This window comes from Helianthus annuus, chromosome 17, assembly GCF_002127325.2.
Source record: "Helianthus annuus cultivar XRQ/B chromosome 17, HanXRQr2.0-SUNRISE, whole genome shotgun sequence".
NCBI lineage: Eukaryota > Viridiplantae > Streptophyta > Magnoliopsida > Asterales > Asteraceae > Helianthus > Helianthus annuus.
In genome coordinates, this window is record NC_035449.2 from 102,908,343 (window position 1) to 102,930,457 (window position 22,115).

Sequence of the window (22,115 nt, forward strand, 5' to 3'; positions counted from 1 at the left end):
TTGTCTCCACTCCGGGTAATCTCCCAAGTGCCTCTTTTTTCTTCCCCATATATGCATATAAAATATACTATCATTGTTTATATTTAAACAATTTATTTATTTTTAACCACGTAGCACATAATGTGCGCATTTTTTAACTTATAAATACCATAGTGAAACGGTGTTATAAATTTATTAGGAAGCATCTGTCATGTCAAGTTACGAGGGAGGAATAAGGTTTAGGGACCATTAGGTACTGGGTTCGATTCACACAATGGGGGTTTTTCTAATATCTATTAGGTTTTCTCCTAAATTCATGTATAGCCATTATTGCCTAGTGAAGATAGATATAATCGGATAGTTGAGCTGATGACATGATCATACTCTAGTGGTTCGTCAGTGATCCAAATTTGTCGTTCAAAAACAAATAAATAAATGCAACACTACCGAAATCAGATGTGACAGTCTTTATAAGACAATTATGTGAATTTATTTACATTAAATAGACGTACGATTATGATACCAGTATATCCATAATTACGGTTTTTGAAGGTTACAAAATTGGTGTAAGTGATACTTAACATCATGCGTAATGAACATTAAAAGGGGCATAAAGAGTTTGATAACGCCTTCAACAGTATTCTCATTGCCGTTATAGGAGCATGAAGAGGAGGGGGAGGCATTTCTAGAATAATGACCAAAGAGGAAAAAAATGGAAAGTATTGAATAAAATGAACATTAAGAGACATTAACCATTATATATTTTTAAAGGATGTTATAATGCTGATTTGACAAAAAATACCCATTAGAAAACATTAACCATTACACATGGTCTAAAGGACAAATTTAGACGTAACACCAAGAAGCAAAGGCAACAATCAAAATATATTTAAAATTAAAATTGAACATATTGAGTATGCATCTACATTGGGGGCATTTCTAGAATAATGACAAAAAAAAAATGAAAAGTACCTAATTAATCGTTATATATTTTAGAGGATGTTATAATAGTAATGTGACAAAAAATACCTTTTAAAAAGCATTAACCATTACGCATGGTGTAAAGTACAAATTCAGACGTAACACCAAGAAGCAAAGGCAACAATCAAAATATATTATATACTATAAATTTGCAACATATATGTGCATTGAGGGTGGTATGTTATGCATAATTGGTTGTACTCATAGGCCATAGCCACATTTCCTCATCTCATATTTTGTTTTTTTTTTTTTTTGTTTTTTTTTTTTTGCGTTGTTGTAACGCATGAATTATGGTTTGTATAGTTGTATAATTTGCAACATATTGATGCAATGGTTGTTGTAATGTATGCATTATGGTTTGTATAGTGGTAATGATATAGAGATATTGTATAGTGGTAATGATATATATTATATATAGATTATGATGAACCAGTTAAAAGGGAAAAAAATAGACGTGGGTTCATCGTAACACGTGAGTCCTAGATCAACTTAGTTATTCTATTCTATGTTTTACGTCTCGGTTTAATTTCTTCGCACTAACACGCCGCAACTTCAGTGTTAGTGGTCGTTGGCAGCAGTGTGGCATTAGTGTTCGCTCCCGCCGCAAAACAGGGATGCTTAATACTAGTTTAAAAATAAAATTGAACATACTCTGTATGCATCTACATGTGACACAAACATGTGAATCAATACCTATACGTTGAAGTCAACTTAGCATTTAAAGATGATGAATATTACAGAAAAATATAATAAGAATAACAAATCGCTAAATGATTCTGTTATAGTTTTTTTAGATAACCCAATTTTGTTGGTCGCTTGTGTGTGTTTATGTATATAGTAACTGAAATAATTGAATCATTCAGACCATCACGAAAACACGTCATACTTTTTTATTTTCTATAAATAATATATGATTTATTATATAAGTTTTGAAAAATCGGATTTCAATAATTTCAAGTTTAACTTATCGGTCGCGATTAATTCTAAGTCAAGAAATTTTTACAAAACCGACTTTTCATAACCAAAAAAATACTAATCCACTTATGACTTACGTTGAAACACAAACTATAATTGACAAACTACTTCCATAAAAAAGTAAATGATACAAATTTGAGAGTTCTCTTTTCTTGGAATAACATGTTATCGAGTTTCCAATTGGTAATTAACGTTCGGTTATTGTGAGTAAGTAATTAGCGATAATTAAACCTGATCTACATTTTTTTACCTCTAATTCACACACTCTTTAATCCTATTTTTTAGCCTGTGTTATATATATTTTCACTATATAACTTGCCTCTAAACATCAATAGGGGAGAAGACACATGTATGTTTCACATTGGCATTAAGAAAATAGTTGACGAAAAAATTGGGTCAAATATCAATTAGTATATATTTAGACTCTTTAACTCTCTCTTTTTTTTAATCTAAGTTTTAGTTTTGTTTGAATAAATTCGATCATTACAAGTGGTTATTAAAAAGAGCAACTATCCATTTATGAGTGGAGGCATTTTTTGTGATAACCGTGTTGAAGTGTAATCCATTTTTGTTTACGCGTGCCCTACCCTTACAAACATAAAAGAAAGTTAAAAAAAAAAAAAAAAAAGAAAGAACCTATAAATAGACATGTAATTCTTCCCCTCTTGGAATCACAGAGACACACTAAACAAAAAATGGGATTGTTCAATCTTTGTTTCCTCTGGTTGCTTCTGATCTCAGTTTCTTCAACAAATGCTTGCGATAGATGTCTACATCAAAGCAAAGCGGCCTTCTTCTCCACACCTTCTTCTCTTTCTTGTAAGACAACGTTTTCTATCTATGTATCTATGTATCTATCTATCTATCTATCTATCACTTGTTGTTGAATTGAGTTATAATAAAATGAATAGCTGGAGCATGCGGGTATGGTTCATCAGCTAGCAGCTTGTATGGCAGCCACCTTGCTGCAGCTGTTGGTAGCATTTACAAATCGGGTTCGGGTTGTGGGGCATGCTTTCAGGTGAGATGCAAGGATTCTAAGGTGTGTAGCAAGGCCGGGACTCAGGTCATAGTAACTGATCTCAATAAAAACAACGACACCGATTTTGTCATGACCCCTAGAGCTTTCATGGCCATGGCTAACAAGGGTATGGCCCACAGCTTATTAAAACTTGGTGTTGCCGACGTTGAATATAAAAGGTAAATATTATATTATTTTTTTTTTTCTAAACATCTCCATCATACATATGGTATTGTGATGTAAAACAGAGTACCTTGTGATTACAAAGGCAACAACTTAACTGTAAGAGTTGAAGAATCTACCAAAAAGCCTAATTATCTTGCACTCAAATTCTTATACCAAGGAGGTCAAACAGAAATAGTGGGCGTTGACGTTGCTCAGGTTGGGTCATCAAGTTGGACTTACATGACTAGAAACTATGGGGCTGTCTGGGACACCAGCCGAGCTCCTGCAGGACCACTGCAACTCCGCCTGGTGGTCACCTCCGGCTATGATGGAAAGTGGATATGGGCCAAGAGTGTTATGCCGGTCGATTGGACCATTGGAGGTGTGTATGATTGTGGCGTACAAATCAATGACATTGCTCAAGAAGGGTGTGGTGAATGTGATGACCAAAATTGGAAAAGTTAACACACACGACATTCTATTTTGGGTTGTCATAAGGATTCTGGTAACATACAATAATAGTGTAGATGGAGTAACAAAATGTTATGGACTAGCTGATGTATTAGGTTGGAATCACGTATATGATATAATATAACTTTGATTGAATGATATACGACTTTTACGATATTATCAGTATTTTCCTTGCGTTTCATAACCAGACTGTACAAACAACTAGACTTCATTTCTTTTTTTTTTTTTTACAAATTTGAACAGCTATGACACACCACGCATAGTTAGCTTGCTTTCTTGGATAAAACCGAAACAAGATCGGTTTTTGCTTTTTCGAGCGCACTTGACAAATTCTCTGGCTTCCTTCCACCCGCCTGAGCAAAATTTGGGCGGCCACCACCTCCTCCTCCGCACATTTTTGCTATGGGCCCTATGAATTTCCCAGCTTGGATCCCCATACTAACTACTGAAGGACTAAATGCAGCCACTAAACTCACTTTATCTTCACCCGGAAACGACCCCAAAATTATTGCTGCCGGATCTTGTAAAACATCAACAAGATGTTCAGCCGCACATTTAAGTGAATCCGCATCCGTATCGTCCATTAATTCAACGACCACCCTGACAAATATACACTTGTCAAGACTTATAATATTCTTAAAATTAACTGTAGTAGTTTGAACTCAGGAAGTCAAAATTGATAAGCATGGACATAAATACCTGATTTGTGTGGTAGTCCCAACATGAAATGCCTTGTTTGCGAGCACTGATGCCTTATAAACTGCCGTTTTTGCACGGGCGGCTGAAACTTCGGTTTTTACCATCCTTAGTTCTTCCATAATCGCCCCTACCCTTGCGGGTACTTCTTCTGCCTTTACCTGTGCCACAAATATCATAAATTTTGCACAAAAAAAAAAAAAAAAAAAAACACTAATAGAAATTACATGATACGGATATTACTTTGAGTGTGGAGCAAAGCTGCTTCATGTAGTTATCCCGCTCACTAACGTATTCGATAAAAGCATCACCTGCAACGGCTTCTATACGTCTTACTCCCGAGGATATCCCTTGTTCTGAAATTATCTTGAAGCCACGAATCTCTGAAGTATTACTAACATGTGTGCCACCACAGAGTTCCATTGATACACCTGGAACATTTACAACACGTACCTAAAAGGAGCAGGTCAATATGGGTAATTTTGAACTTTAATATGTTTCCTAGAAAACTTGGATTAAAAAATCAATATCAAATTTACCCATTCAAAGTATTTAACTAGAAAACTTGGATTAAAAAATCAATATCAAATTTACCCATTCATTAAATACAAATATTACCATTTTACCCTTGTCTTCCTCGCTACACTGTAAACTTAAACATCCTAGGGCAACGAATATAAAAATGGGTATATTCGATATTTGTGTTTTCAGTTTAGGAGTCTTTAAAGCTATTTTTTAATAATATAATACCTCTTCGCCATATTTTTCTCCAAACATTGCTATAGCCCCAGCACTTTTAGCATCAGCAATGGGCATCACTTTAGTTTGTAGAGCAGTAGCATCTCCAATCCATTCATTGATTAAATCTTCGATTTTTGTTAACTCATGATCAAGAAGCTGTCGGTGGAAGTTGAAATCAAATCTTAGTCGTTCAAACGCCACCAATGATCCAGCTTGTGATGTCTCTTGTCCTATCACTTTCTTAAGCGCTGCTTGTAGCAAATGAGTAGCAGTATGATGGACCTGAACAGATGTGTTTCGTTTACAAACTATATATAAGTAATCAGAAACAAAGAGAGGGTTTAAAGTAGTTACCTTTGCCCGTTGCCTGAGTTTTGCATCAACTGCAGCTTCAACTTCTCTACCAACTGCAACAATTCCTTCTTTTATCACACCTTTGTGAACAAATATGTTTCCTAAAGACTTTTGGACATCAGCTATCTCTATAACAGCGGTATTGTTGACTTTTAGGACCCCACGGTCTCCAATTTGACCGCCGGATTCAGCATAAAAAGGCGTACGATCCAGTAAAACTTCAACTTCATTTCCTTGAGAAACCTCCACAACCGGTTTCCCACTCAACAGAAGACCCTTGATGACTGCTTTAGAATAAAGGGTATCGTAACCGATAAACTCCGTGTCGGGAATGTTTTCGGTCAGCTCTGACCCGTTTTCGACTGTGAGTTTGACAGTATTATGTGCAGCTTGTGATTGTCGCCTTTGATTTTCCATTTCGATATCAAAGCAACTCATGTCGATAGAAACCCCACGTTCATCAGCTACTTCCATAGTTATTTCAACTGGAAAACCGTAAGTGTCGTACAAAAGGAAAGCATCTTTTCCCGATAAAAACGGGTCGGCATTGTTTACTTTCGCTTTTCCTAACGCATCATCCAACATTTCATCTAGAAGCTTCTCTCCTCTTTCTAAGGTTACCACAAAACGTAACTCCTCTCTTTTTAACTCTTCAAGAATACGGGATTTTCTAGATTTTAAATCGGGGTCGATTTCACTACTTAAATCTATAACTTTTTCAGCAACAATTGGCAAAAATGCCCCTTCGAGGTTGCCGTTTTCATCTCCTCTTATATCGAGTAATCTTCCCGTACGTACAGCCCGCCTAATGAGCCGTCTCACCACATAACCCCTACCAATATTTGATGGGAAAACACCGTCTGATATGAGATAAACAATCGCCCTCATGTGATCACCGATAACCTAATTGAAAGTATTATAAGGGTATTTTTCAAAAAAAAAAAAAATGTTCAATCATAATAGGAAAAAAGAAGTCACTGGAATAACAATAACATACTTTGAGTTTTGTTTTTGTAGAATCGTCTGCACGTGCGTACGAGACATTTGCCAGTTCCGAGACTTTTTCTATAATCGGGAAGATCAAATCCGTTTCATAATTGTTGGGAACCTGCAGAAAAGTTAAAAAATGAAAGCGTTTATACTAGAATTGAACAACCTGAAAAGAAGTTTTTCTTGAATACCTTTTGCAAGATGCGGGCCATGCGTTCTAAGCCCATACCTGTATCTATATTCTTTTGTTTCAGGGGCTCTAGAGAACCGTCATCTTTTTTGTTGAATTGCATGAACACGAGATTGTAGAACTCTATAAACCTTGTATCATCATTCAAATCCTAGGTAGGAACATTAAAAGTTAACATTAAAAATACAGCATGAAGAAGTTGAGACTAGAGCTTACAACGGCTGAGTGTTGTCCCCTCTCGGGATGGAAATCATAGTAGATCTCTGAGCAGGGACCACAAGGACCCGTGGCACCACTTGTCCAAAAGTTGTCTTCTTCACCCATCTTCTTTATGCGATCTGCCGGAACACCTATCTGAAGCAGTAACATAAAGGTGAGTTGGGTAACGGGTGAAAACAACAGTTGATTAGTAGATAGATATACCTACCTCATCATGCCATATTGCATAGGTTTCTTCATCATCTTCATAGACACTAATCCATAAGTTGTCTGCAGGCAATCCATATCTGAAGCACAAAAATATTAGGGAAACTAAAGCAAAACAAGTGTATTAAGTTTGAAGTTGTTTATACTCTACGGTTGAGAGTTCCCAAGCCCACTTGATTGCTTCCTTCTTGAAGTAATCACCGAAACTAAAATTCCCGAGCATCTCAAAAAAGGTATGGTGTCGAGATGTTCTGCCAACGTTTTCAATATCATTGGTACGTACACACCGTTGAGAAGTAGTAGCAGATGGTACTTGCCTGGCCACCTGCAGATGTTGGAAATGGTCAAAGCAAATTTCTTATAATTTTAATTTAATTTAATTTATATACATACCTTTCCAAGAAAAACAGGCTTGAACTGAAGCATGCCAGCAATAGTGAGGAGGACAGTAGGATCATCAGGCACAAGGGAAGAGCTTGGAAGAATCTTATGACCTCTTGCAGCATAAAATTCAAGAAACCGCCTGCGGATAGAATTCCCACTTGTCTCCTCCTCCTCCTCTGTGAGGGCTTGTACCGGAGCTGCTGTCATATACATGTTATTAGTTTCCTTGTTATTACATTACATACATACATACATCAATCAATCAATCAATCAATCAAAATACTTGTTAAACCTGCTGCTGCTGCTGCAGCATTCTGTATGGCCCCCCGGGCACTCTTATTTCTGGAGATTAAACTCGAGTGTTTGTAATTCCTGAAAGCTGCATGACCTACAATTTTGAAATTAACTTCACATGAATTTGGAATCTGAAAATTCAATACCTGGGGCTCGGGCTGGGGAAATAGGAAAGTGGCATTTGGGACGAGATGGAAACGGGGCAAATGAGCATGGAAGCTTGGATGCTTCCATCGAATCCACACGATTTCAACCTCTTACGTCCTCTCCTAAATACACTACCAAAACCGGACAGCATTATCCAACTTCGGTTACCCGATTTAGTCCCTATACTTTACGTTAATTACAAATTTACTTCTATATGTATACAACTTTTTACTAACTCTACTACAATTTTCATGAAATGGATGGCCGTTAGTTTTGATCGTTAATTCTGTTTATCGTTCTATAAAAAATTAACTCGCCATAATATTGCTGAACAATATTTTGTTTTCCTAGACTGGCTGCGTTGTCTGTATTTTGCAGTATACGCGCAGTATTGCGCAATATGCGCTTAAATTCGCAAAATAAGGATTTTAAGCGTTTTAATTAATTTTTCTTCACGAATATGATTAAAAATAGGATTTTAATCATAACGAACTATTTTTAGGATTTTAACATTATCGGCGGTCATCGACTTTCGTTTCGCATTTTGTTCGTACACGATAAGCGTTTATCTTATTATTGCCAACAAAATTTTCAACTAAGTTTGGATTTACTAACACTTCAAATACCTTATATTAACGTCATATTTAATAATTTAGTGCTTTCATTTATTCACAACACGTGTCATACTAGTATAGTACAGGCTTAAAATAGTTGGGTGTTACAGTGGTGGTTTGGGAGACGGTGATGATGGTGGTTGTTACTAAGAATGGTGTGGGTGGGAAAGAAAAGGGTGGCATGGGGGTGTGGCCTACTTAAACTTTTATATATTTTTTAATCCTTTTTTTAAGTGTTTTGTCTCTTAGCATGGGGCATAATAGTCATTATAAAAAAATAATTTTAAACGCCTTAAACTCAATTAAAACGCGAAAATAAAATACCCGGTAGTCAGTTAAATATATGTTTTTGCATGAATATGTGTATGTATAGATGCAAGAGAGAGAAAATGTGTGTGTGAGGGTAAGGTGGCGGCACCATGTGTGTCCACCAATTCCCTTTTGTTGCCATGTGTTGATGATTCAAGAAACCTAATGATTTCTAACTCTTACACTCAACATAAAACAAATTGCCAAGAATCAAACTTTTCATTTTCTTCCTTCCCTTTTGCAACTCTCAGCCGAACACACACCCACACACCCAAATTTTCAAATTTCAAACAGTTTCTATGAAGATTAAAGCCATTTCAAGCTAGTTTCAAAATGTTTTGAAGATCCAAGGGTGATTTCAAGGTGATTCCAAGAAGGTGCAAGCTCTATATCATCAAACTTTTTCAAAAACCCACCAAAAAATCTTGAAGGTATAAATTTATTTTTAAAATCATGTTCTTGATCTTTGGTGATGATGATGATAGTGGAAGGTTTCTCTTGATTTTGGAATTATTCACAAACTTGAAACTAATAACAAATGGGTTTTTAAACAAAATAAAATGGAAGCATATGTGTGTGTACACATAGTCGTAGGTGTGTGCATATATATATATATATATTAGATTTGTGTTTTGATTGTTGTTAAAATGATGATTCTTGTATGATGTGATTTATGGCAAGTGATTGCATGTATGATCAAAAGGTTTGTAAAAAGGTGTCATATAAAAGTCTTGTGTTTTGAAGTGAATATAAGAAAAGTGAAAGCTTGGAAGTTTATGTGTGTGTATATGTGTGCCGTGTGTATATATATGTATATGTACATGTGGGTTCTTTTTGTTAGTTAGTTCATAAATGAAAGAATGTTGTTGCATTTAAGTCAAAATGATTAGATGATGATTTGATGATGAAGTCTTGGATTACATGGATTAAATGAATGTTGGGAGTATTTAAAGTTCATGTATGATGATATGATGATATGATAAACATGCATTGGATGTTTGTACATAAGCATGCATGATAGCTACATGATCATAAGATGTTGGAATTGTTATGGTATGATAAAAATATATAAAAATCAAAATATAAGCTTACAAAAATGATGTTATATGATGTGTTTTCATAGTATAAAAGTTATGACATTGGGTTATCAGCTTTGCATGTTGTACATATAGCTTAAAAAGTAGTAAAATGGGTGAAATTGCATGATTTATGTGTCTTACATGAGACCTACACTATCATTAGTATACCCACCCATTTAATCAGTAAATAACATGTGTTGTATTAAATTATCAAGTCGTGCCGATTTGGGATGATTATGGTAAAGTTCGGTACAAGACTATGCGTTAAAAACGGTAAAAATCGGCTTTTAAAGTGATTTTTGCAAAACTGTTTTAAATCAGATTGTAAACTGATATTTTTACAATAAATATAAGTATCATAACTTATATTAAGTATCTTTGGTGTTTGGTAAGTCATACATGACTTCCGATGCCAGAAAATATTACCGAAAACGTTAAAATACGCATATTTCGACGTACGCGAAAAGGGATGATTCACGGGTAAACTATATGTTTGACAAAGTGATATGTGAATATGAGTATGAGTAATGTGATATGTTAAATGTATACGTGATGATAGGAACTAATACTATGTTTACGCGCTTATGCGATGAAAACGGTAAACTATGTCAAAAGTCACGTTATGTGTGTAAATTGTGTGTTGAGCATGAAAACAATACATAGGTTAACTTGATGAGTTATTTCGTGTGTAAGTGCTTTAAAATGATAAAATATATATAAGCTTATGTAATACATGTATAACGATGTATGATAATATGTTCACGTTTTGCAAATATATTCCGAAGCGCAAATCGTAGAAATATTGCTTATAAACGGGTGCGATAACGGATATAACATAATAAGGGTCACCAATAAAACTATTTAAATCACTAAAATCTTAATATGTATATAGATGAACACACACACGCACACTGTAACAACCCAACTTTTTGAAGTCGAAGTACAAGTCAAAGTCAAAGGAAGAAAAGATTGCTAATCAGATCTATCATTCCTTGCTTGATTATTACTTGTACTCTTCGTCTCGATAATCGATGTATGTTAGTTACCACTATTTGTTTACGATTTGTAATATGTGAAGTAACAATGCGATAAACGCAAATAAACGCTAATCTACTTAAAATTATCTCATCGCTATCGCGTCGCAACTTGAATCGCAGTTATGGGTATTGTTTTACGTGTGTGTGTAATTATATGCTTTACCTATGTGTGCTGATGTTATGTCTAAAGGTGTTATTCATAAATGCAATCGCAACTCTATCACAACGCAACCTCATCGCGAAATGGAAACGCAAGATTACTTATGTTGTTGTATGTTAATTATGTTATTTGTGTAACTAGTATTTAAAACTATCGCATCGCTTATTCGACACTCACTAAAACGCAACTGTAAGTCCAGAATCACTACAATCGGATATCAAACACCAAACAAGTAGCGGAAATACAAGCAAGATGTCGAAGATTGAAAGCAATATATTGATTCAAAGCAAACTAGAACACACGAATGCAATGATTCGTCTGGTATCCTAGTCGCACAAAGCACAAAAGTTTCGAATAGAATCAACAACCTAATAAGACTAAGGACTTCGCTATTTATACACGCATAGGAGATCCTTTTACATTGGGCCAAGCCCATACCCCATAGACATCAAAACAACCATACGAGCCCACTATACAGTTCGAACCCAAAACAAACTAATAACCCAAGACAGACGCAAACCTATACTAGTTTATGCCCTTCCCCCTAGGTTTGTGTTGGCTTGGCATCTTCTGCTTTGCTGCTGCTTTCTCTTCTGCTTCCTAGCATGTTCCTTTTGTTTCCTTTGAATCTCAGGTAAGATCGGTATATTCCTTCCAACATAGGGACCAAACAACTGTGTTTCCACCCTAGTACGTTGCCCTGACCATCTTGAAATTTATAATTTGGGCTACAGCTCTTGTCCAGCTCTTTGCACACACTTCATACTGAGGATCACTCTGAATTTGTGACTTCTCCAAAAGATTGATGTCATTTTCGCCAAAACACATCAAGTCTCGAGTGTCTATGAACCTGTATTCAACATTGTCACACACAATCACAGCTTGACCAGAAATTGGATCATACATCCAAAACTGAAAGTCCTTCAGAGTATTATCAGGAAGCTCCTTCAACAACGGCACTGTATTGGTCTGTTTAGTTGCAGGCTATTATGCGACGTAAGTTACTAACTCAAGACAAAATATTGCAATGGAATCATACGTGTCACACCCCCAAAATCCACTCGCGGAGTATCACCGCTTAGAGGCGTGACTGACCAGGATCAAGCCACCAATCATATTGAACAATATATATAAATGTAATTCAACCAAACCAATATGAAAGGTGTTCAAAACATAAGTATAATATTAACGTTTAGCGGAAGCATAAAAGTAAACCCAACATAAGTATACGTATGTAATGTCATAAACGTTTAACAAGCATTCACGATTCTTGTCCACAACGACTGCGCCTCCCAGTGCAAGCTCCAAGTGTACCTAACGACCTGCAAGGCATGTAACAGAGAGTCAACAACTAGTTGAGCGAGTTCACAGTGGGTTGTTTAGTAATAGTGTTCATTTCGTAAAACGTTTGCTTGTTTAGTAACCCATATATCGTTTATAATTACACCGCGGCCCTCCAGGCATGTTTGCGAAGATTAGTGGGGGTTTCCCATGTATTGTAGACTAGTTTTATTTGTATCGCGGCCCTCCAGGCATGTGTGCAAAGTTTAGTATCAGTATCGCGACCATTCCAGGCATGTGTGCGAAGATCAGTATCAGTATCGCGGCCATTACAGGCATGTGTGCGAAGAGTACTGGGGGCTTCCCCATGTATCACTAGTCTAGCAGTATCTATAAGTGACCTTTCCCAAATGAGGTCAGTAGTACGTAATTCCCATAACCATGTAAGTACAATCAATCAATCAATCCCATTCCCTACCCCGGGAATCCCATGCCTTAGTAAGAGTGTGAACTCACCTTGGTTTGCTCGGTGTGCTAAGGTATGTGCTCACAGTTAATCAATCAAGTCCTAGAGTACGCACGTATACATAATCAGTTTATATTCACTAAGTCCATGTAAGCATATACAATCACAGTAGTGTTGGACTAGCAATCACGAACAACATAAGACACATATTCAAGTTCATACAAGTCATGCATATCAGCTAACAATAGTTAATAAATCTAGTTAACTTTAACAGAATTAAACCAGGTTATTGTGCAGATTACCCAATCGACGAAACGCCCCCTGTTTCGCCGTGAACCCTCTCCGATGAAACACTTCTGTTTCGTCAAGGTTGTTTCGTCGTAATGGGTCTCGGCGAAACACCTTTGTTTCGCCATGTCGGTTTCGTCATCCGGTGTTTCGCCGATACTTTTGTTTCGTCGCAACACAACAGCAATAATACAGAATCCTAATAAATTATCGGTTGACATCTATCAGTTACATCCAAGCATTATTGGACCGATACACATAGACAAAGGTTTTCATTGGACCGCTAATCACCACCAACCGAAATAGGCTCATGAATTATTCTTGATAAAAATGAATTTCCTAATCTCACATCATATCCTGCACATGGTCTGCCACTCACTTTGTTCTTAAAACATGTGTACCTCTAGATTGTAATCACTAGGCCGCCATTTTCTTTTAGGTTTTGAGGTTTACAATAGTTATCATGCCACACTCTATCCAATATAATGAACCGACCAACTACTGACATAAATTGGTTCCCTAGAGTGCATCTGATTTGCTTTTTATTAAATAACAAAAATCATCAAACCATCTAAATCGCAATAATTATGATTACATATACTAACATGTTCGGTTTTTGTAAGAACAATATCAAAAATCGTGCCTCACAGACGACGCGTGGTGATCACTAACAAACACAGCCAAACAACATTCAAAAGTGTTTTAAATCATATAATCGGATAATAAATAGCACTAACCACGATGAACAAGGAAATAATTTGATCGTTCTTTGAGAGTCTCGAAGCTACAATGTCACACCCTCAAAATACCACCTAGGGAGTGTCCCTGTTAGGCATGTGACCCACTAGCAACGAGCCACCAATTACATTGAATCCATAAGTTTAAAAATAAAGTTTCATCATTTTATATTAAAATCCAAACATAAGTTATTCGAAACCAGCAAATTCAGCGGAAGCGTTAACGTGTCACAATATAAACATTTTCCAAACAAATGTAAGAACCAATGTTCAATAAATAAAACCAATCGGTGTGAACCATGACCACTCATGCCCTCCAGCCAGCAAGTTCCTGTTCCAAGATACCTAACGACCTGCGAGCATGTAACAAGTGTATCAGACAAAGCTGGCGAGTTCACAGTTTAAGAAAACGTTTGTTACCAGTTGTATGTAAAACAGTTCACTGACAAATGCAAGTAATATTGTTAATATCTCATTTCCGAACAAGACGGCTCCTGATGTACATGACTGCCCTCCCCACGTACTCCTATCCAGTACTGGGCCCGACTGGGTCATTAGTTCACATCCGTCCTATCTAGGAGCGGTGTGAGGGTGCCAAACCTAAGTAGCGCTACTAACTAATACCCGTTACCCTCCAGGTAATATAATAAGGGATTTACAAGAATGATAGGTGAGAATATTAACCAATATACCCGTTTTTACCCAAACCACTGACTGTCCCCAACCACTGGGACGCATGCTCGAATGTAGTGAACTCACCTTGGTTTTGCTCGGTAAGATTAAAGCATGTGTTCACAGTTGCTCAATTCAATCCTAATATAATTACCGATAATGATCAGATTCATATACCAAAATCCACTTATTAAAGCAAGTTGTAGCACAGATTGATCACTCATGACGGGTATGACATAACAGTTCATGTAAGTTCAGATTACCAGTTCAATCTCATGTAGTTCACATAATGCTCGATAATTATTCGAAACACAAGTAGTTACATATCACAAACATAACCGACTTCAAATTGAGATGCGGCCCACTAGACTATACCGATGCAAGTATATATGCGATTGGGCCTCTTATCGTTCAATGAATTGGGCTTGCAACTAAAATAAAACACATCTTATATGTAACCCAAAACATTATCATTCTAAACGGTTGTGTTCACTGTGTGCAGCGGCCCAATCTTGCTGGCCCAGATCAAATCACGTGATTCAGTTGGCTCCGTGCCCAACTGGAATTCGTGATCACTAACTAGTTTAAGTGTGTTTGTGTGTTCAATAACCAAGTGTGGCCCAATCCAATATCCCGTACAATACTCTAATAACTCATTTAATCACTATCAACCCAACAATATATACATGTAGTCTGTTTAAGTATTCATCCAAACAACAGTCCCAAATCATGTGTATGATGTTCATAACAGTGATCCAAAGTCAATTAAGTCATGTAACAATCAAATCATGTCAAATCCTAGAACAACAAACAATTCAATTCAGCCGTATATAACCAATCCCCATTATCCATTACCCAAGCTGCTCGGCCCACATACTTATTTACTGGAATAATAGCCCATTTGATCTTAACCCACAACCGATCACACAACTTCAGTTTAATTCCATAACCGTTCCCTTTTCATTAATCATTAGTTACCAACAATTATCAATACACACCCATCCTTATCTGATTAATCTATCACCTATTCCTATGCCACCATCCCAACATATTCTGACAATTCCATCATGGCTCATAACCCAATCAATTCAAATAACAAAGTGATAATCTCGACCATTATCCCTCTTAGATTTCCAATGCATGGCCATAATTTTTATTCCACATGTTTTACCCAAAGACACATAATCAACAGTTTATTAAATCAAGTCATAAACAATGCTTAACATAAATTAGGTGATTCAACATGACAAACAATTATTAATTATTTATCAACAAGAAACATCCAAATCGGATCACACAAATCATCGCATAGAGTCCTAGTTTGTAACCATACAATCATAATCCTCCCGTTTCTAGCAAAACTTTAAACCATAGTTATTCTCTTACTAATAATATATTGATCGACAAGTATGTTTTCGGCCGAGGGTGTCACGAAATCAGTTTATGATAACAAGCCACACTAAACAAATTACCTCGAATAAGATCAGTTAATCGATGTTGTTTTAAAGCACATGCATACGATATGGATAATCACATTCACGCATAAATAATCCTACGAAAACATACACATGCTACAACCATTCATCGCTGATCATGATTTCAACCAAATATCATCAAGAATTCTAATTAAATAAGGATAATATACTAACCAGAAGGTAACACTTGTAACAAGAGAGAGCCACGAAAGAGGGGGGGTCTACCACTGCCATGTGTGATTAGGGGAGTCTAGGGTTTGGGGTATAATTGTGTTATTATAATATGTAGCCTATATATGTATAAATGTTAAGCTAAAATCCGCCCCCCCCCCAATGCAAGACTCAATTGGGCGGCCCAATCATGTATGGATACACTCACGCACATATATTAATTGGACCACAAGATTATGCACTGACAATCCACTATATAATAATTGGACCACAAGATAACTTTCATAACTCACGCACATGGTTGTCAGGTCTAGATGTTATGTTTTAATTCAATATGTCATGTGTTAATTCAATATATCGATTGGCCCAATAACATTCGTTCATTGCCTGTCCATTAATTACAATTTCAGAAATTTGCATGTGAATGATGTTGGATCTCGACCCAAGAAACTGATCATACTCACGTGAACAACAACCCATGTGGACAAGTGATACTTAGAGGAAAGGCCTTGGAATTCTCGGGTTGTCACATCATCCCCAACTTGAAAGAAATTTCGTCCCGAAATTTGATTTGTAATCCAAAACAGCACTGTATTAAGTCAGGATACTGTGGATTTTCCCCAGATGTCACATCATCCCCAACTTGAAAGGGGATTTCGTCCCGAAATTCGCCAAGGATATCAGAAATTGATTCGACCGCTCACACAACTAAGGATACTAGAGCTTGTCTCCGATCACTGCGTTCCCACATAAACTTCAGTCCACGTCTCGAGTTCCAGCGAACTCTCAAGATTGGAAATTAACTATGCTAACAATTCTTGTCGTCCTGGCCCATAATTCCAGTAGATTCCATGACAGCTGTAACTTGTCGTTGGCCTTAGGCGCTAGCAGGAGCATCACAAGTGTTTCATCAAACAACACTTCTTTAGATTCGAGACATAAATGACATGGTGAACCCTACTCGATTCGTCAGGTAACTCGAGTTTGTAGGCCACGTGACCGGTTCTTTCCAGATTTCTGAACGACTCATCGTAACGTAAATTAAGCTTGCCACGCTTCCCAAGCGTACCACACCCTCCCAGGGTGGGACTTTCAACATGATACAATCGCCTACAGCGAACCCCTAGTGTTTCCTAAGCTTATCAAATTTCCTGACGGCCACACGTTGCCGCCAAACGATTTCTGACCCAATCAACTTTCCCAAGAGTTCGAGTACAAGTCCTGGACCCGTGATTAGGTTGTCACCCACTTTAGTTCAACAAGGAAGTTGGCATCATCGTACGTGCAATGCCTCAAACAGAGCTATATGCGTACGAAAACAGCAATGGCTGCAGTAAAACTCACCCAAAGATAAGTGTCCTTCCGACTATTTACTAAAATTAGCCATACACATGCTCTGCAGCATGTCTTCGAGTGTCAGTATGGTTCGTTTACTCAGACCGCTTGTCCTACGGTGATTGATAATGCTCATTCTAGATGTACGTCAAGGGTGTGGTGTCTTGTCCGTCATAAGTAATTGGAGGTAACAGGAGTTGGCACCTCGTGTGTAAAAGTTGTCTCTCTCGGAGAAATATTCACAAGCTGTGTAGACTCGTCCGTTTCCTTGATTACAATAGAGTGTGTTGGTAACTCGAGTCCATCAATGATCACCCAGGTGATAATGTTTCCATTTCGAGTTGTAAGTAGACCAGTGACAAAATCCGTGGCAGTCTGTTCTCATTTCCATATGGGTGTTTCTGGTTGTTGATACTTCCTCTGGACTTTTCCCCAAGTCAAACTTCATCCACATACGTAGCTAGGTGGGCCTTCATGCCCGATTACCAGTGCAAAACTCATAGATCCTAATATCCCTTATCAAAATCCGGACGACTAGAGTGACGATGGTGGTGTGCCTGCTCAGTGCAAGTTCCGTACAGTTGCCGTATATAGTGGGTTCCACATTCGTTCCATTAAGTCACGAATATCGTCTGCCTTGCCAAAAGTTGCTCCTCCATGCCCCGCATGAACCCATCTTGAAAGTTCTCTCTTTTCAGTGTTTCAATTTGGACAGGGCAAATCTGATCATGCAGGCTAGAGCCGATGGTGTGCTGCGAGGCTCGTATACGTCTAGTTTCCACAGTCGAAATCATTCAAAGGTTCCATCCAGCGATGACATCACACGTTTAGCTCCCATGAAACAAAGGTACACGGGAGGCCCTTGTGATCGGTCTAAATGGTGCATTCGGTACCGTCCAAGTAATGCCTCCACCTTAAATCCAAAGGCCATGGTTTCCATCGTAGGTTGTGACTCATGCCATTTTTCTTGTAACTCCACTATGTAAGCCATCATCATCTCGTGTTGCATCGACGTATAACTGGAACTCTGATTTGAACCACCAAAGTATACCACTAGATCATCTGTGCCCTTAGGTAAAGACGATGCTCAGTGCATTGTAGAGTTGGGATTTGAAAGCTGAAATGACGTACCCCCAGTTTTGTCTTCCATGAACACAACACCCTACTGTGTTAAAGAGATTTAAGTTGCACGATCTTCGAAAATCTCCTGACGGAACTGCTATAGAATCCAGTGAGGCCAATAATTGCTGCATCCTTGAAGGGATCTTTGGTGTCGATCAGTTTCTAACAAAATGGATCTTTAGCGAGATCCACGTGTATTCCCACTTCATTGTTTATATGCCCAAAAATGTACCTCTCGAATCCAGAAGTTACCTTTAACAGGACTTCATGCGTAGTGGCTCCACCCTCAGGAGTTCTAAACACGATACATATGCCGCCCATATTGTTCCTTTCGCCTGGTAGTGATTTCAAATGTCCTCAATAAGCACGGTTGGTTCATCTAATCCATAAAGCTGCCGGTGTTTGATTAATCCCAAGGTCATGGAATACAAGGTCGTATGGCCGAATTGCATTTGATGAGCCGCTTAAAAACATTATCCCCGTGAATTTCCATATGGTAATAGTCCGTTTGTAATTCAATCCTCGAATGAAAGCTTGTCCCTCGCAACTAGTCGACAGGTTGTCACTACATGGTCGAGACAGACGGTTCTCGACTGTCACCTTGTTAAATTCTGGATAATCAGTACACATACGAAAAAGCTTTATCTTCCCGAATATAGCTGGGGCTCCCCAAAGCGAACAAAAACTATGTCCCATAAAACTCCTGTCCAATAGTTCCTGTAGATAGTCCTTGCAACCCTCCTGGTGCAAGGCGGTATGTAGCACGAGTAATCAGGGCTGCCCCTGTCTTGAGATCGAACTGAGATTCTGCCTAACAGTGGTGGAAGTAAATCTGAAAGCTCCTCGGGTAGCACACTGAGAGGAATCACGAACAATTGATGGATCCTCGATCCTCTTTTCCTTAGCCTCAACATCAGTAACGGTTGCTAACGTAGTGGGGTGATCCCTCCGTAGACACTTCTGGGCCTTCATAGTTGATATGGCGCTAACCTTTGCACCACTCTATTGCTTTAGAACAAATAACAATTCTCCACATAAAATTTTCTCCTCACAAGGTATGTCTGCGCGATTTCTGAATAACCAATCCACACTAACTACTTCATTTTAACCATCGGGGGTAGTAGAAGGAAGGTCAATGTCGAACACCTGTCCCCCAAGATTGAGTTTGCATCCCAGCGAACATATAAGACTTCAATTGACTTGCATCAGCCGATTCCATGACAGGTTCGGTTTCAAGAAGCATCAGGGTTAAACAGAACAGAGACAAAGCGAATAACTACCCATCCAAGCTATCGTGTTGCTATTACGCCTGGTATAGCCTATGCCAATACTAAATGTCCTTCCATGAGCTTCATTTCCAGTGTTGTTTTCGTCACGAGAATTTCCAGTATTGCCGTCGTTCCCTTGGTTGTCGTCACCTTGACTTAACACAGTCAATCCTTGTCGAAGTCACCTTCGTTTCCATACTGAAAGCTACGATCACGAGTACCTTGATTTTGCCACGACTGTTGCCTCTAATATTGTTGCCTGTAACGATGTCCTGCGTCCTTTCACCAACAAGGTCCATCTTCTCACATTCCGTGCCATGTCCTAAGGCACTACTCATGGTGCGGGCGGTTACACAGTTCGCTCTACAGTCAATCGTCATCAATTTTGTCCCGATTGGTTCGTAAGAGTCGACTCCCATGAGTCGCTGGTTGGGGTTAAGGATTCGATTGGAGTCAAGTCGATGTTGTTCGTTGCCGGTAACTAGGGTCGTTCAAATGCTGAAGTCAGTAAGGTACCACGTTTACCCTCTTGTCCATCGTTCTTGCAAGTTGACTGAGTAATACACGGTATGTCACGAGAGTGTTGCAGAAGTGATCGCACTTCGGGATCTAAGGTGTCAACACGCTAAGTTCCAGCAGACATAGATAAGTGAGGAAAGTATAGTCCAATCATTTAACGCTGAGCCGTCCAACTTAGGGACATTCGTACTAGCACCTAACATTCCACACAGTTCGCTAGGCGTTCAGGTGTGTGATCAGGTGATACTCGATAGTTTCGAGCTTCGTAAGGATTCAGAAAGGAGTGAAAAGATCATGTTCGAGTAAGAGACAATCACTGCTACGGCTCTTAGACTGTTGTGTTTCACATCGATCAAATAACAGAACGGAACCCCTTCTTCACTTGTTAAGCCTTACTGGGACTCGCATGCACCCCACATTATTATTATGTGTGCACCCACAATAATATTGTGATTTGCATGCTCATCTCAGCTCCTCCTAACTCATGTCAAATGGTTCCTCAAACTCAAGTAGCAAGCAAAGAACATCACAAAACGCAAGTCATGAATGTCTAAGGAAACACCACACTACCCATCACATAACACATGCAAGTGATGAATTCATACGGTTGTGCTAAACGTGCAATCACATGCAATATCATATGCAAGTGTTCACTAGTTATGCAGTACAGTAAGTAAACGAGAGACAAACCTTGCAGTCTGGAGCTGAGTGTCATGGTCGATTTCGGATCTGTTCGGCTATAGTCTGGTTTTATAGAAACGTTTTTAAAACCAAATTCACTATAACCAGTGGCTCTGATACCAAACTGTCACACCCTCAAAATACCACCTAGGGAGTGTCCCTGTTAGGCGTGTGACCCACTAGCAACGAGCCACCAATTACATTGAATCCATAAGTTTAAAAATAAAGTTTCATCATTTTATATTAAAATCCAAACATAAGTTATTCGAAACCAGCAAATTCAGCGGAAGCGTTAACGTGTCACAATATAAACATTTTCCAAACAAATGTAAGAACCAATGTTCAATAAATAAAACCAATCAGTGTGAACCATGACCACTCATGCCCTCCAGCCAGCAAGTTCCTGTTCCAAGATACCTAACGACCTGCGAGCATGTAACAAGTGTATCAAACAAAGCTGGCGAGTTCACAGTTTAAGAAAACGTTTGTTACCAGTTGTATGTAAAACAGTTCACTGACAAATGCAAGTAATATTGTTAATATCTCATTTCCGAACAAGACGGCTCCTGATGTACATGACTGCCCTCCCCACATACTCCTATCCAGTACTGGGTCCGACTGGGTCATTAGTTCACATCCGTCCTATCTAGGAGCGGTGTGAGGGTGCCAAACCTAAGTAGCGCTACTAACTAATACCCGTTACCCTCCAGGTAGCATAATAAGGGACTTACAAGAATGATAGGTGAGAATATTAACCAATATACCCGTTTTTACCCAAACCACTGACTGTCCCCAACCACTGGGACGCATGCTCGAATGTAGTGAACTCACCTTGGTTTTGCTCGGTAAGATTAAAGCATGTGTTCACAGTTGCTCAATTCAATCCTAATATAATTACCGATAATGATCAGATTCATACACCAAAATCCACTTATTAAAGCAAGTTGTAGCACAGATTGATCACTCATGACGGGTATGACATAACAGTTCATGTAAGTTCAGATTACCAGTTCAATCTCATGTAGTTCACATAATGCTCGATAATTATTCGAAACACAAGTAGTTACATATCACAAACATAACCGAC

At 38.2% G+C, this 22,115-nt stretch overlaps 2 protein-coding genes across 8 annotated transcripts; one reads left to right on the forward strand and one right to left on the reverse strand.

Annotated features, from left to right (window-relative positions):
• Nucleotides 1-2,465: 2,465 nt before the first annotated feature.
• LOC110926488 (expansin-like A1) lies at nucleotides 2,466-3,751 on the forward strand. The gene is made up of 3 exons (XM_022170254.2): nucleotides 2,466-2,754; nucleotides 2,847-3,135; nucleotides 3,205-3,751. Exons 1-3 carry the CDS (start codon nucleotides 2,631-2,633, stop codon nucleotides 3,584-3,586), a joined length of 795 nt encoding a protein of 264 aa, XP_022025946.1. The 5' UTR covers nucleotides 2,466-2,630; the 3' UTR covers nucleotides 3,587-3,751.
• On the reverse strand, nucleotides 3,704-7,963 carry LOC110926487 (alanine--tRNA ligase, chloroplastic/mitochondrial). 7 transcript variants are annotated; one of them, XM_035987145.1, is made up of 13 exons: nucleotides 7,814-7,963; nucleotides 7,666-7,761; nucleotides 7,383-7,570; nucleotides 7,136-7,314; nucleotides 6,991-7,069; nucleotides 6,780-6,917; nucleotides 6,565-6,714; nucleotides 6,381-6,491; nucleotides 5,384-6,286; nucleotides 5,039-5,311; nucleotides 4,532-4,741; nucleotides 4,292-4,449; nucleotides 3,704-4,192 (listed from the first exon to the last, which is right to left on the reverse strand). In XM_035987145.1, exons 1-13 carry the CDS (start codon nucleotides 7,899-7,901, stop codon nucleotides 3,856-3,858), a joined length of 2,910 nt encoding a protein of 969 aa, XP_035843038.1. In that variant the 5' UTR covers nucleotides 7,902-7,963; the 3' UTR covers nucleotides 3,704-3,855. The 7 variants fall into 7 exon arrangements, with proteins under 7 accessions (XP_035843038.1, XP_035843037.1, XP_035843036.1 ...); XM_035987144.1 differs by having other exon boundaries at nucleotides 7,383-7,573; XM_035987143.1 differs by having other exon boundaries at nucleotides 7,657-7,761.
• Nucleotides 7,964-22,115: the final 14,152 nt, after the last annotated feature.

Bases quoted from the DNA above. Each gene is read 5' to 3' on its own strand.
- LOC110926487 (XM_022170252.2), bottom strand. From the start codon at position 7,901: ATGGAAGCATCCAAGCTTCCATGCTCATTTGCCCCGTTTCCATCTCGT. The intron at 6,918-6,990 runs GTAGGTATATCT...TTACTGCTTCAG, and splicing joins ATGCAATATGGCATGATGAG to ATAGGTGTTCCGGCAGATCG. The intron at 5,312-5,383 runs GTAACTACTTTA...ACATCTGTTCAG, and splicing joins AACTCAGGCAACGGGCAAAG to GTCCATCATACTGCTACTCA.
- LOC110926488 (XM_022170254.2), top strand. From the start codon at position 2,631: ATGGGATTGTTCAATCTTTGTTTCCTCTGGTTGCTTCTGATCTCAGTT. The intron at 2,755-2,846 runs GTAAGACAACGT...TAAAATGAATAG, and splicing joins CACACCTTCTTCTCTTTCTT to CTGGAGCATGCGGGTATGGT. The intron at 3,136-3,204 runs GTAAATATTATA...GATGTAAAACAG, and splicing joins GCCGACGTTGAATATAAAAG to AGTACCTTGTGATTACAAAG.